Source organism: Pagrus pagrus (genome assembly GCF_965226575.1).
Source record: "Pagrus pagrus genome assembly, chromosome: 18".
Classification (NCBI taxonomy): Eukaryota; Metazoa; Chordata; class Actinopteri; order Spariformes; family Sparidae; genus Pagrus; species Pagrus pagrus.
In genome coordinates, this window is record NC_140202.1 from 24830761 (window position 1) to 24847009 (window position 16249).

Below are 16249 nucleotides of genomic sequence, written 5' to 3' on the forward strand. Positions count from 1 at the left end.
GAAGAAGCTGGAAGATGTCCTGACTGTGTCGTCATCCAGTATTGCAGACTCGCTCATGCATTCACAGAAAAAGAACACCTCTCTTTGCCCCCCTGAGGAATTCCTGCGAGCCGGGAACCAAATCTGATTTGGGTCATCAGACCTGGTTCTTTCTGTCAACAATGTCAGTGCTGCACAGTCACACGTCTTTCTCGTTTGGATCCAGAGCCCCGAGAAACTGTGAATTATGTCCGGCAACACTGTTAAATTAAAACTGTATCTGACAAAAATGCGCTCAAAATCAACAGATTTTTTGTAAAACAAGCATCCAACAGTGTTATTAGTCTTTGCAGGACATAAATTACTGTCAGCCCTGAACTGATTCTGAGATTTAACCTTTAAACTGCCATTTATCAGCGAGGACAACAAAGGCAGTCAACGCCATCATCCTCCCTGTCACCCTACAGTCAGTGTGTGTTGACATAAACATGCACATATACACATCAAAACCTGCACACCTGAATAATTCATTCAAATGAAAAAACAGATGGATGTAGTGAGACAGTTTTACTGAACGTACTTCATGTGCAGAAACACAACAAATCTGGGTTGTTACACGGACCAAGGCAGCGTTTTAGGCATTTTAAAATTACATTAGGCACTTTAATCTGTGTAAGACTGTTGTCTGAAGTGTTTTGGATTTTATTTGAATGCATTTTGCTTCTTTCCGGGCAACCAGAAGGCAGAAAAATCATTTTAAAAGAGAAGTCTGGAGATTTTTTTCATTAATATATGCATGAAAAATCCAAACCAACAATGAACTGATGCTACAAACAAGTAACGTCTGTGGATCCAATGCCAGATATATCTCAATCTTGGTAACAGCCGATGTTTCGGGGTTTCTGGCTCTCCACTGATATAAAAAATGTTTTTTATTAATACATAAATGATAATATAGTCTGAATAATCCAGCGAAACTGTTTGGTCTTGTGCATCTTTTGTTCATCTGGTTGCCCTTTCACAAGTTATTAAGGATCTAGATATCGCGATATCGTTATCGTGAAATCGTCTGACCACAATAATTATGTTGTGAAAATCTGATATCGAGACATCCCTACTCTCCACACGGACTGTTTACCTGCACGCAACCAAATCCTGCTCCAACATGATTGGTTGATAATACCCGAACTACAAACAGACAACAAACAGAAGCTTTTGAAACCAGCATCTCGTCCTTCGCCTGCAGATTCTACATTCATATGAAGATATCTGTTTACAGAGATTAAATATATCTTACTCCTCTGTGCCGCGGAGCTCCAACGAGCCACAACACTGTTGCACCGGGTGACATACTCCTTCATTACTATGAGAGTACAGTCACTATTCACTGGAGCACCAACTGTGTGTCAATCCACAGCTGAAAATAGTCCTCAACAGATGCACTAGTTACTTCTATTTGAGTACTGTTTGCCAGAGACTGCAGTTCCCAACTGTTTAAGGAAATAATGAAACCTCATAAAATAATGAAAGCGTATATTTGTGAGCTGCTTTTAAAGGTTTATTTGTCAGAGAGAACCACTGGAGGCTGAGAGTCCCAGGCTGATAAGGGAAGTCTTGTTTTTTTCATGGGTATTGCTGACAAAAAGAAAAATAAAGACTAACACCAGGTGTACTCTTTAAAGTTGTAGTGATATATGTGCAGGTATAACAGTATTTGAATGATACGTGATGCAGAAACGGCTCCAGATTCTTCCACTGGCTGAGTTCAGGAGCACGTCTTCCTCGCCGAGGCCTCACCGATTGTTTGCTTTTACCTTTGTGTCCTCCTCACCGCTGCCACCTTAAACCGCGAGACACCTGTCCCTTTGTGTGACACTTTCCACACACACACCCACTGAAAAACCTCTGGGGGTTTCTGCCCAGTCATTTGGCACATTTTTGATGTTGAATCAAAAAAGACAAAATGAGAGAGAGCGAGGAGGGAGCGGGGAGGGAGAGGGAGCAATCTAGGCTTTCCACTCCAGTGAAAGGCACTCTTTGTTGAGCACTCCTCTGCAACCTCCCCCCCCCCTTCCTCTTCAACTCAACCCTCCCTCCATATCCACCCTCCCCTCCAAAGCCCGGGTGGATTTTTCATTAAATGCTATCAGAAATGTGACTGGTCCTATTCATGGGCAGATGGAGGGCTGGCTGTGCGGCTGGAGACCAATACCTTCACTGGAGAATGACAGGAATCTGGGCTGTAGGTGAAGGTCCGGGCGGGTATATCTGCCCGACTTTAGAGAACCTGACAGAAGAAGAAAGAGGGAAAAATTCGCTTTTTCCCAAGGTTTTCTTTGTGTGTAAAAGCACCTTTTTTTTTTTTTTTGCCAGTTCTGATTATGTGCGATGCGTTCTCGCTCCGATTTTCTCCGGTTGGACCTCCTTTGTTTGCAGAGAAAAGAAAAACAGCCTCACATTTGTTGTATTCAAAGCCACCTCAGTGTTTTCTCTCCCCTTCTCTGAGGCTCCTCCAAGTAAGACCTCCTTGTCCCCATTTTTTTTTTTTTTTTTAAAAGAAGCTACTTAAAGAGTTAAGAGCACTCTACCTAAACAAAACAACATATTGTGCCTCTGTTTCCTCGGACAAACAAGGTGACCAGATCCATCCGCTGTTCATTTCTCACCAAAGGAGAGAGATGAACCTCTCATATTGTTAGAGAGCGGTCGATTATGTCACGGGACAATGGAAGGCAGCGGGTCGGAAGAAAACACAAACAATGATTTCCGCAACAGCAATTTAATCCTCTGGCGTTAAAACCTGACACAAAAGTGGACAAAGGCGAGGAGGCTGGCACGAATAAACCCCCGAATCTGAAGATTAAGCAAAAAAAAAAAAAGAGGATCCTTTGTGTAAAAAGGCCCTTTATCTGCTTTTGAAGTCTGTGAGACCTGCCAGCCGTCCTCAGCCTCTCTTTGTAACCGGCCCCCATGTCCCACAGCAAAACCACCACCTCACTTTCATCTGCCCGTCATCTTAGGGGGCAATTAATGCCATTCAGGTCTACCCACTACACAGCGAGAGGAGAGAGGGTGGGAAGGCTCATCTACTTGTTGAAGCAGGGACTTGACAACAGTTTAGTGTAGCCTAATTTGGTGCATATAAGGCAAGTGTCATTTCTCATCTGATAGAATCCAGCGCCCGCTCTCCTGTCTCCCTGTTATTATTTATATTTGATTGGGCTTCTGTTTACAGGCAGGCGGCGTGGAAACCAGCCAGGCTGTTGCTTAATGAATATTTCACTGCCTCCACACAATAAGCCTCCCATGATAGCCTTGTGAATAACGCCCTGCTCTGCAATTCTGCCGTGCGGCGTTGCAATAACTCCCAACTCATACTTGATAAAGCTGCATGAGAGGAGAAGCCCCGGGTTTTTTTTTTTTTATCGCTGACCTTTTTCGCTCTCTGCTGTAGTTCCTTTACTCAGGGGACTCCCGCCGTTTCTGCTCTGCTGTTCTCATACAGCGGGACCCCGGCGTCTGCAAGAGGCAGGGGAAATAAAGCCTCCATTTGCATTACGTAATTTCATGCATTATTCAGAGCTTCAGAGAATCATTTCACCTAGACAACTCCTCAGAGGGCAGTGAGGAGATAACTGTTAGTGACAGGACTGGCTCATGAAATGCAGAGTGACTTAACCACCCAATCTGCAGATATTATCCCGGCCTGAATTGGAAATATACACCGGCAACGCTCGCACAGATGCGCTCCTACAAAAAAAAAAAGAAGCACACACTCGCTTGTTGTTTCCATTTTTTCATTTTTATCACTGAGGGGGAGAACAAGCGATATCAGATGCACATTTTTACCGTATATCTGTTTTATGATGCTGTTGATGTTTCAAAGGGATTTCAAAGACGGTGGAAAACCACAGCACAGATGAATAGTGCTGTATGGGTAGGAGTGGATCAGTCTTTTTTTTTTTTCTTTCCTCACGCACAAAGAGGCAAATATTCTGAATTCAGACACTGTTAGATAATGATGTTCTATTTCTGCTTTCTCAGCGCGGCTCCTCTGCAGCCTGTTATGTTGCAGTCGTGTCGAAATGAGGGAATATGTAAAGATTTTATTGTCGTAATGTGTCTGTTTTTTTTTTAATGGGCTGCATTAGTTTGGAGGCAGAACTCGCAACAGCAGCAGCAGCGGCGGCGGCGGCGGCTCCATCACCAGGCAAAGAGAGTGCAGACAGGCCAATTAGGGCAATCAAACAGCAACTGTAGCACATAAGCTGCATAGCAGGGCTGCTCACAGCAACTGGACATTGTTTCTTTATTGTCTGAGGCTCACAACAGAAAAGGAGTCTGAAAGAGCCCACAGCTCCAACGGTGGTGCAGTTGTTATCTCGGCCGCAGCAACACAAGACTACAGAGAAATACAGCTTTTCCCCTTCTAATCATAGACAATGGAGTGTATTTCATTAAACCAGATAATGGTGTGTGCATTTCATTACCATAGATAACTAGGAATATTTAGATGAGGGATGAGGTGCTCATAAAGCGCCAGTTGGTCGCCATGGTAACCCGGATCTTGGCAAACAAAAGAGTCGGGGAGAAATGTTTGCTAGGGGATGGAGAGAGAAAAGGGGGGGGAAAAAACAGAGAAAAGAGGGAAAGGAGACACACAGTCCCAGGCCAAAGCAACCACGCCGAACGCTTTCCATGTTGTTTTTCTTCTTCCTGCATCCATGAAGAGACTCAGGTGACCACCGCGATGCTCCTTTGTTCTCAGAAAGTTAAATATGCTTCCCCTCCGTAGGAAACCCGGGATAATCACATGCTAATGTAGCCGCGGGCTCAAATAATAAACTTAATCACCCAAATGTGGAAATCAACGTTCAGTAAGAAAACCTATCCATCCATCTTGCTCCGCTCCTGTGAATTTATTACAACCCCCACGTGCCTTCCTCATGCTGCCAGTCAAACCTGACTTTATGTTGTGTGAATTTCAAATGAAGACGCTGGCTGACAATAAGAAAAGGGCCTCCGAGCCCTAAATCAGCCCAAACCGTGACCTTGACCTTGGGAGATGGTTCTCATTCATCCTGTTCCAGAGCTGTCAGTTTGAGGACAAAAACCAGGACGGGTTATATTACTGTGGCTGACACTAAAGCAACGGGAATCCATTTCTTTTTTTGGCAGCCGGCAACATTAAGCCCTGCTCCTCAGATATGAGTCTGTCATTATTATTGGTGGCTGCAAAAAAATTAAAGGCTGGAGTGAATGACAACTCAATACAGCTGATTTGGCATTTGCAAAATGTAGCAAAGAAGACAGCAGCTCACATTTTTAATCATAAATTGGCCAGTCAAGCTTCTGTACGCTGTAATTACAAGTTCAGACACGACTGCTTCAATTAATTTAACAGATTAAAATATATTTTACACTGTCTTGTCATCCTGTCGAAATGAATATTTTTCTTTAGATGAAAAACTGAAAAGACACAGAGGAAATGAATGCTTTTATCTTTTATTTGGTAGTTTTTCTTATTGCACTTTTTGTTCGGTTTATTTAACACATTTGTCCTTTCATGCATCACAAGGTTCGGTTAAAAAATCTCCTCTTTTAATGATTGTGTTTCAATTCTTATCATGACTTAGAGTCTACAGTGAGGTGGCAGTGATATACTGTTTGCAAGGTACAACGCAGTCTGAAAATCAATGATTATTATACAGTGTACATTTCTTTATCTGTGGTATTAAATTGTATTGTATTAATGTTATTAAATTGTTTCTTTTTTTCAAGTTTAAATCACGATTCATGTCACTGTAACTGATAATAACAACAGTAATAGTGTAACAACATATGGGAGGCTCTGTAACGTTAGCATTGCAACATTTTCACAATCACAATGCTAACATGATGATGCTAACCAGGTATGTTAACAGTTGCTACCTTCCAATGGGGACGTGTTAACGTTTATTCAAGACCTCGAAAGTAGAAACTTCACAAGTTTTGATGCGTTTGCTGCCAATTTCAGAAATGGTGAAGGCCATGGAAGTTCACTTTTCAGTGGATGGTAAGTTAGTATATCGTAAATTTACTCAGATGGAGCTTTTCTTCATAATTTTATAACATGTCTGAACAAAATATTGATTTTTACGGCAGCCTCATCTTTTGTTTTTCGTTGCATTTCCTGCATTACATCACCCGCTCGCTAGCTTGCTCATTTGTTAGCCTCAGTGGCTTCTAGACGCCGTTGCAAAGTAGAACACCAACACGACCTCCCATGTTGTCACCACAAGCTCACGAGTTTCATCTGAAAGTAGCAAATCTTCACTGAGTTTAATCTGTTAGCATGCTAAATTCTGCTAAGAGATCATGAATGTATGCACAAAATGTTATGGCAATCCATAGGTGCTGAAGGAAAAGTAAAAGGATCGCCAAAACTGTAGGACTCATCCTCTGGGGACCATAAATATCTGTGCAATGTATAAAGTAGTAGTTGTGGAGATATTTCTGTGTGGACCCAAACGGTGGACCGACCCGTGACCCTGCCATCCGTAGAGCCATGCTGCTAAATCCTAATGCTGATATAACGCCATCACCAAAATGCTTGTGTTGTATCTATTCAGCCATTTTCAGTGTCTGTACTGAATCCACTTGTTGAATCAATTCATTCTTTTCATGCAGTTTTAATCTATTTTCTTGACTGTTATTAAATTCAGAAAAAACATCCCGGCAGATGACACCAACCGAACACACAAAATAACTGCACATGACCCGCACGTGGAGTTCAACCATTATGTGAAAGCAGATAGGACTCCATATGGACGATGTTTGCTACCCTCCGATACTCCACTTTGACAGGAATGTAGCACTGCTGTCAGACCTTTGATCTAAAATAAATTCAGCTTCTGAAACTTTTATTCATCCAGGGATCTGTTTTACGGAGCATACGGAGGATGTTCTCACTAACACTCGGCCTCACATTCAGCAGCACTCGTCCATATGTGAAAGTCTCAAGTTCATTTTTAGAGTTTTGTTCATCAACATTTAAGGATCTGATTAAAAAAAAAAAAGGGTTGCTATTCGGATTACATGAGGCAGAATTCATGTTTTTTTGAACGGACGTTGAAACAAGACAGTGAGAATAAGGCTTGTTAAATTATTATGATATTTATGAGATATTTAATATAAGCCAGTGGTGGTCAACAGCTAACAAGATATAGGTTCCTTACTCAAAACATACTGGGAGGAAGCAGTACACAACATTAAAGGGGCAGTTCACCCCAAAAACAAAAATAAATATTTTACCTCTTACCTGTTTATATATTTCAGCTGTAGAGATGTCTGCCTTCTCTCCAATATTATGGAACTAGATGGCACTCGACTTGTGTTCCACAATGCGCCCAAAAAAACACTTTTGGAAACCTCAACAGCAATGTCTTTCCAGAAATCATCACCCAGTTACTCAAGATAATCCACAGACCTTGTTGGGAGCATTTCACGTACAAACTATTGTTTCTTTTCCGCCAAGCAGAAGGAAGCGTGCATCTACTCGTGGATGTGTTTGCATGGGAAACTGCTTTCACTCATTAATTAGCTGCCAGTCTCCCAACCCTGCACACAGGTGATCTGAATCCACTGCAATCAGCCCAGAGGGATGTTGAATTCAGCACCACCTCACGTGATGTAAACAAAGCGGAGACTATGGCGCAACAACTTGCTGGAGTAACATTAGTACATCTAGGCCGAACATCTATACCAACCAAGGTCCCAGGCCGGATTTCTCCAACTACTGTCGAATCACTTGAAACTCCTGTAGTCTGAGCCCGGCATAAACTAACATTGCAGCTCAGCCAAGGAGGACACTGTTAATGTTTACACGTCCATGAGTAGATGCACGGATGATACAGTTGGCGAGTGTAGTCTGTTGAAAAGAAAACAGTTCCTATATGAATCTGCTCACAATGAGGTCTGTGGATTATATTAAGTAACCGGGTCATTTTGAGCCAGTATCATCTAGATCCATTGTATTCGAGAGAAAGAAGACTTCTCTAGGGCTGATTTCTCACAGTGTAACAATAAAGATGGATAAACAGCACTACAGATAAGAGATAATACAGGAAGCCATCCCAAGTAACGGCACAAAAAAATCTCAGTATTGGTCCTCATGGCCTGTATGTCACACGTGGTTGGTTGCAAATCCAGCATTCCCTCATCCTCAGTAACTTGAGAAGGCACCATTTTCAGATCAGAATTCATTCATCAACCCACACAGAACTGGAAATGTCTGGTTTGAACACCAATGACAACATCTGACAAGCCATTACAGGTGAGAACACACACAAAACAGGGTGAAACCAGCCTGCGACGGTCAGGCATAATAATGTGGATTCCCCTGATGATGATGGTGTGTGTGTGTGTGTGTGTGTGTAAGCAGACTCCAGTCTTGGCCCGCAGTAATAAGATCAGCCTGTTTGGGCCCGGCAGGCTGAGCCTCTCTCAGGGTGGCCCATCTGGCCAGCGCCCAGGCCACGGCGCCAGCCACCGGCTCCACTGTGCGGGGACCCATCTGTGGTCCTGTGTGGTATCAACCATTACACTGCCAGGCCTGTCCCGACTTGCACATGGGTCCACTGGTTGGTTGGTGTGTGTGTGTGTTCTGCAGATGGGATAGTGGGTCAGCTAATGGTAGCAAATCACTCTCACTGATTGTCTGAACCCGCCTGAGGTGTACAGACGGGCGGTATTCACAGCAGCAAGATGTTTCAGTGTGATAGTGTCAGGTGAGCTGCCTGGTGCAGGAAAACACAACTGGGAACATCTAAAGGTACTACAAGGAGTTTTCAGATGTTTATAAAAGTCTCAGTTTAATACCGATGCCTCTATATGACCTACATAAGCAATCAAGACCATCAGCGAGAAGATCATCTACTTCTTTTTAGTTGTGTCCTGCCACCGGGTCTGCGTACAGACAGGAAGAGCCTGTGTTTACATTTTCCCAGTGAGTATGACGTTAGCCAGTTAAAAAGAAGCAGGAGGGGATTTTTCTTTAGATACTTCTGTTGTTGACATTATATTTTGTGGTTTTGATGGTGGAAACACCGCTTTTGTCTAAAGGGGCCTCCAAAATCGACAAAATATCAAGCTTTGAGATATTACACACCAACAATCCTGCACACCAACATGTCCAATAAAACTGGAAAATCACAAGCGGTCATCCCCCTTTTTTATCCCAAAACATGTTTATTTAATGTATTATTAATAGTATTTTGTTATTAAAAAGAAGAAAAAAGGTCTTTGGGGAAATACCAGAAATGCTTCTTTTCGTCTCAGCCGACTGGAGGGGTGTGTCGGTGTGTGTGTTTGATTGACAGCAAGCCGACAGGCTGAGTGTTGCTGTTACACCGTAGGGAACGAGAAACAAAGTACACAAACTTGTGCTGTAGCTACATGTCACGGGCACACAGCGCGTTGTTGCTACTGAAGAGTCGGACCACACCTGCATTTGAACAGACTGAGGTAATTCTTCTTGCAAGGTTGTTCACATGCTGCAGCTGAGCAGCTTATCAGCTATCTGGACTGCTAGCAGAGCACTTTGTGTGGCTGAACGTTTAATAATTTAAGGTGCAGCACGAGGTGATTTTAACACAAATCAGACATAAATGGAAGCTTAATAAACAGAAATAAGAAATACAAAACTGTCTCTGAGCCTCTTTTCTGTTCTCAAACAGTATAAACCTGAACACTCTGACTCCAAACACAATCAGCTGGCACGAATGCATCATTAGATTTGGAGGTACATATATTGTCGACCACACGTGCACACTGAGAATGTGATTGCCATCCAGCCATGCAGGCAACTTGACCTGTAATACGTTGTATCTATTGCCTGTAAGTGTGCAGTTTCCTTGTAATTCAGTTTCAGGAAGACGAACGCGAGACGAGGGAATGCAGACATGACAGCAGCTGCATAGCTGAAAGATCACAAGAGACAGCCGAGCATGAGCTAATATGAGACAAGACACATCTGCCTCTGAGATCTAATGGTCCGTGAGGTAGAAGAGCACCGAGTTTACTGCATATTAGCGGTGGAGCACAAACAGGACTGTACTCTGAGGATTTTAGCACAGAGCAAACAGAGCATAATATTTACAGTACATCAGACTCAATCGGTTTAATCAAAGGGCGGATTCACAGGTAGGAAGGAAGTCATGTTTGTCTGCCAGTGTGCTGGTGCATCATTCTGGTCCAGAACACAATGGATGGCCATGAAAAGTAGTCTTGCATAGACAGACCTTTTTTAAGCACTGTGTCAACACTGAATAAAGATCTGGCTGCACCTATTATTATTATTATTCTGCGATTTGGGAAAACACTTTGGCTTGTTTGCATCAGTGCCCCTTCAAAATACAGCGGCTAGCTTGTTTAAGTTTGCACCATCCGTGAGCAGGTTAGTGTCAATGGTAACTTGCCATTTTTAATGTGGAGGTTGTTGTTGTTTCTCGTAGCGACTGGGATTTTAAAACAGTAGCATGCAGAAAGCAGAAAATATCCAAATGACCGACAGTCTACATCCAGTGAGTCAGACTAGATGAATCCTAATGTCTCCAGTAATGAGTCTCTCTAGCAACACAAACAGGCCAAAGATTTCAATTTCCAGGTGAACAATCTCAACATTTACTTGATTGGCACAAAACTTCCAGACGACTACAGAGTCATTCGACCTGGGATTGATTGCCAGTTTCCCATTGAAGACAAAAGCCAGATGTTAGTGGGTGTTAGTGGGTTTTTCTCCAGGACGTAAGGGGTTTAAGCATTGTCAGTGTAAGCATCTTAGCATGTTGACATTAGTAATTAGCTCAAAGCACTGATGTGCGTAAGTACAACCTCACTTTCTCTGTGGATTACTAGAAATAATTCCACTATTACGAAGCTATCAGCAAGCTAGTTAGCTCCAGGAGAGTGGGACCTCTTAAGAATGAACTGTTACAACCAAACCTTCTACCTTTCATATTAACCTCTTTATAGCGCCATGTTACAACCCATTAAACTCCGTACTACTGCATATATTTCAGACATGGGTGGCCACAGCAGCAATTAAAGCCCTGGCAGCGCTAGTGTTAGCATTATGCTCCAACCATAAAGTAGGTGCCCGTATCAGCATTGTCTTAGTAAAGGTTATTTCCACCGGGTGAAAAAACACTACAAGCAGACTTCAAACGCCTCGCAGTGCACTCGCCTGGCTGCACAGTTTAAAAGCTCGACATGGTGTGTGGGACAATGGCGGCTCTCGAAAGCATTGTGGTAATCAGGGGCCAATGGAATTTTCCCTGCATCATTAAAAAGGGATTGGTCTGTTCACTGCGTTCATGGGAAGTGCCGTTAGTTAACCCAACAAAGGTGCTCTGGCTGTGGACCCCCAGAGATGAAGGGCATCACAGGGGCTCAGTGAATCCACCTCTAATCCTCTCGGCCCCATTGTACCGATACACTCTAAACCCTTTGACCACTTCCCGCTCTAATCTCTGCAGATTTGGGTGAGTTAAACAAGTTTCTGATCCGTGGGCCTGCAACTTCCCTCTCCCTCCTCCTCCTCCTCCTCCTCCTCCTCTTCCTCCTCCGCTGCTCTCCTTGCTCTGCAAGTTTGCTTACAGCAACTTCCCCCAGGAGAGTTTTTACTTCCTTATAAATAGATGCAATCTATAGACTGCAGACTTTTCTAAAGTAGTACAAAGTATTACAAGGTTCTTTGCAACACACTTAAAAAACACTGGATTAAAAATTCCCCTTTCTGTGGCGTCATATATATATATTTGACCCAGCGCTGGCGTTTTTTATATATTACTTTAGGGTTAGTTGGTGATCTTGTGAAGCAGCCACACATTGAAAATGGATTAAAGGTGCTGTGTGTAGGATTCAGGGGGATCTATTGGCAAGCAATGTAATATAATATTCATAATTACAATCACATAACCTCCGAACAAACCTTTTGTACCTACGGAGGGAGTGGATCCTCTTCCACAGACTCTGCCATGTTTCTATGGTAGCTCAGAACGGACAAACCAAACACCGGCTCTAGAGAGGGCCTTTTGTGCTTTTAGTGTTTTAGCAGCCACAATAGGTTGTGTGAAGTTAGGTTAGGTTGTTTTTTTTAGTCTTATTCCCAATGGGATGATTAAAAATCGGGTCAGCCCGTCCAAACCCAAAGATATTCAGAGGAGGAAAAGAACCAGCAAATATTCACATTTAAGAAGCTGAGAATTTTGACTCTTTTGCCCTAAAAATGACTCAAACTGATTGATTTGTTATCAAAATAGTTGATTAGTTAATCGTTGCAGCTCTATCAAACAAGACGACCTATAAAAATGGATTCAAGACAATAGTATTTATGATTTATGACTCATTAATATTTGACAACAAATTGATTATTAGATGAATCAGTGCAGCTCTGATCAATATGTAATTACTGTTCTCCTGAATGTTTGTTTACGCATTAAAATCTGACCTATTAACTTAAATAGTAAATGAAATAAGAGTGAAAATACTAAAAAATGTTCAACACACTTTCCTAGAACGGAAGATTGCTCACTTTGTCTGATCAAAACAAAGATATCCGGTTTATTATTATATAAAACAAGGAAAAAAGCAGAAATTCCTCACACAGGAGAAGCCAGAACCAGGAAATGTTTGGCATTTTTGCTAGAGAATTTATTTAAATGATAAACCGGCTCTCAAAATCGTAGCCAAAAATATCAAAATATTCAACATTTCATACAACACATTAATATTAAAGTGCTCATTTAGGTTTTTTCTCGGGTCTCCGGCTCTGAGGACACTGGTCCACATTCCTCTCAGTCCCACCACTTCCACCATGTCAAGAGGAGATTGTGTTTATGTGTGTGTGTGAATACATGAATGCCGAGCCCGTGTGAGGAGGAAGGGGTGGAGTTCTCAGCTAAGTAATAGTGGGGCTGCCGCATTCAGGGAGCCGGTGGTCGTGACAAAGCACTTGACAGGCCGAAAGACAACCCCCTAATTTCAGGTTGACCTTGGCTTGTTTAGCATTCCCCATTGCTGCTGGTGACAGTGACACGTGTCTGGGGTTGGGTCGACTCTAGGAGCCGCGGGTCTGAGAGGGGGGCCCGGCAGAAGGTGTGTGAGTGCGTTTGTGCAGATGGACGGACCGTTAGGGATGCAGTCCCTAAATTCCCAAGAGAGAGGAGGCAGAGGTCAGGGATCAAAGCCCCCAACTGACTCCCCTCCCCTGCTCTGTGTCTGGGGACGTACCGAGAGCCAGAATGAAGCGCTCCTCCGGCCGGCCGCATTATGCAGTTTGTTCAATTAATGCAGCGACGGGGATGGCAGGGGTGTGCGGTAGGCTGTTGTTTGTGTCTGAGACTGTGTATGTTTGCATGGAAAGGGAGTGCTGTGTGGGTGTCTCCTGTGCCAGGCTGTTGAGGCTTGCACAATGTAGCAGTGCAGCTGGCACGTGCCATACACACACACACACGTACACACACACACGGACACACACACACACACACACAGCAGAGTCTAGAGAGGTCTTTTAATTAAGGGATTTGTTAATTTTCTATTCAACTTGACAGTGATGAATGGGGGAGCAGTGCCTGCCCGTCTCAGCCTCGGCTGCTCGGCAGACAGAGCTGCCTAGGAGGCCTCTGGGTGCGATCATCACGCTCTGAAACCGTATTCACGCATGAAGATTTTTAACCCTTCAGAAGCCAGAGCCTCTGCATTAACTGGAGCTGGAGGAAGAAAAAACTCTACCAGACGTGGCTCGCACTGTGTAGCAGCCTGTGTGGAGTAAACAGAGTTAAACAATGGACACATATTGTGGGAACAAAGCGAGATTTGTTGCTGCTGTGTGGCTACAAAAGGAAATAACTCTTTATTGATATCTTGGCCGGTTACCAATTGAAGCTTATCATTAACTCTTTTTAAGTGCCTGTAAATGACTAAATGTACATTAAGCCTTTTATTGCTTCTTGCTTACTATGAAGTGGACAATACTACTGATTATTTTATTCTCAAGCATTTGCAAGAAGCTGTTGACGTGACTTAAAACTTTAATAACAAAGAGTGTGTATTAGTCAGCATCAGACAGCTGCAGCAGGCAGAATTATGTTGCCAATTCTACTAAGAACAAGGAGAATGAGCGCATTATCACATTATTACACTAATTTATATTAAAGATTAAAGCTGGTGTTATTCTCTTTCTCTTATTTTCTTTGTTATGAAAAGACCAAAACCAACAATGACGTCAGTATACTCCCAGTATTTTCTGATTTTGCAATCCAATCGAAGGAACTTACGTTTATGCAAACCACAAATATGTTGACACTCAACATTTCATTAAGCTGCGGGTTGAATTTTATGTTTTGTCTGCGTCTGATTAGATTAAAATACCGGGTTATGTCGCCACAAACACGTCCAGACGTCTCGTTTAAAATATCCAGGGGTTTCATGCTTGTAGAAACGTTGATATGATACGTATGACTTCTTCATATTTGAACGTATTCATGTTTTGCGGAAACGTAAAATGCCAACATTTTATTCTGACTGCAGAGCTGGATTTTCCTGCCCTGGGTATTGCAGTGATCCCCAAGTCCTAAGTGGATTAGGTGTGTTAATTGCATAAACATCTGCACGACGAAGCTGTGTTTAGATGGGACTGCATTGTTTCCTTGTGTTTCTGGATGTTTTCTCTCTACTGCACTTCCTTTATTAAACCTGCGTTGCACTGTAGCCTCATTAAAACTTTATTATTTCTATTTCATTATCCTTTAACTATTATTTTACGTGTTTTAAATCCCCTTTGCCTCGTCGACAGCCCTTTTTGAATCACCCTTTACAGATGAACTCGCCTTGACTCCTGTTTCCACACCAGAAATCTCTTTGTGAGATCAGCTGCAGCCCTTCGTCAAACGATGGTCCTCCACATGAAACTCTTCAAATGTAAAAGTGAACGTACTTTATATTCATTATCAATACTTTCCTTTGTTGCCGCCAAACACGTTTTGCATTAAGAGTCATATAGGCACCCTGAAGCAGCAGAGCCACATGTCAGATTGGCCCCCATGCAATTTATCTATTGTGATTTGGCAGCCATTCATCTTTTAAATGCTCTCTCATGATTTCCTTTGTGCACGCAGGAGCCGGAGGTGACCTTGAAAGTGGATCATGTGGTGTATTCTGATGATAATTTATTCTCACATACAAGAAACTGTCTCACTAACATGGTTTTCTTTATGCTTTGTGCCGTACACACTCGCTGGAAACTGTAAGAGCAGCAGCCGAAGGATCCGCTGTGCAATTCAGGATTCATAGGGCCATGCAAATAACAGACGCACTTTTCTGAGGGTGATTTTGGCGAGATTGAAAGTCAAATTCAACACCAACCACAGGTCTCTTACTTTAGCATTTTTATAGATTTCCAGCGTACACAATCATACAAATATTCTTAACCCATTACTGACTAACGACTGCATCCAAAATGTGAAGGAAAAGCCCCACATATATATATTTTTCATGTCATAATTGGCAGACGAATCTGATTAAAAGAAATCACAAAAACGAGTTGAACATTCATTTGTCAAGCTACATATCAGATTTACACTGAATCAACAAACATATTAGTCAAATGAGAGTTGTTCTGAATCCAGTGGTACCAAGCATTTGATATCACTCTTTGTAGTCTTTGAGATAAACCCAATCTGCAGATTATTTTAACAATTATTTAATGGATTGACGTCTTCAAATTGCCTCCTTTGTCCAACTAACAGTCGAAAACCCCAAAGACTCTTTATTTACTGTCATAAATGACGAAGAAAAGCAACAAATTCTCACATTTAAGAAGCTGAAACCAGGAAAAGTTTGACATTTTTGTTTGAAAAATGACTGAAAGGATTAATTGATCAACGAAGCAGTTGGCAACTCATTTTCTTCCCATTGACTAACTGATTAATCAACTATTCGCTGCAGCTCACACTATGACATGTATATTAAGTCGTTAGTCACGTGGCGTTACTCATTTTATCATTATCACACTTTCACAGAAAGTAAAAATACAGGTTCCTATGAGCCCTGGTGAGTTTGTCTCAAGCAGCTCAGGTGGTTGCCAGTTTGTGCACGAGCTAACGTTAAAGTTGCTATCGTTAGTTAATGCTAGCCAGCTTACAATAAGGGAAGTACAGAAGCATTACCATGATTCACAATCATAATAACGTTCTTGAGGAAAAGCGACTTTTATTCTGCACTTTCCAAC

At 42.5% G+C, this 16249-nt stretch overlaps 1 protein-coding gene across 6 annotated transcripts in view; it reads right to left on the reverse strand.

Moving 5' to 3' along the window:
- Positions 1 to 16249, reverse strand: part of LOC311274389 (uncharacterized protein) — a 39204-nt gene that overhangs the window by 8839 nt on the left and 14116 nt on the right. For 3 of the 6 annotated variants that reach the window (XR_014624755.1, XR_014624756.1, XR_014624757.1), the window contains 2 exons: positions 3413 to 3498; positions 2192 to 2266 (listed from right to left, as the gene is read on the reverse strand). Coding sequence is in view for 1 of the 6 variants with exons in the window: in XM_084382037.1 (XP_084238163.1) it covers positions 2192 to 2266 (75 nt within the window). In the remaining 5 variants the exon portion in view is untranslated. Of the gene's footprint in view, positions 1 to 2191; positions 2267 to 3412; positions 3499 to 7279; positions 7501 to 16249 lie in introns of those variants that run through there. The other 3 variants (XR_014624758.1, XM_084382037.1, XR_014624759.1) reach the window with 2 other exon arrangements.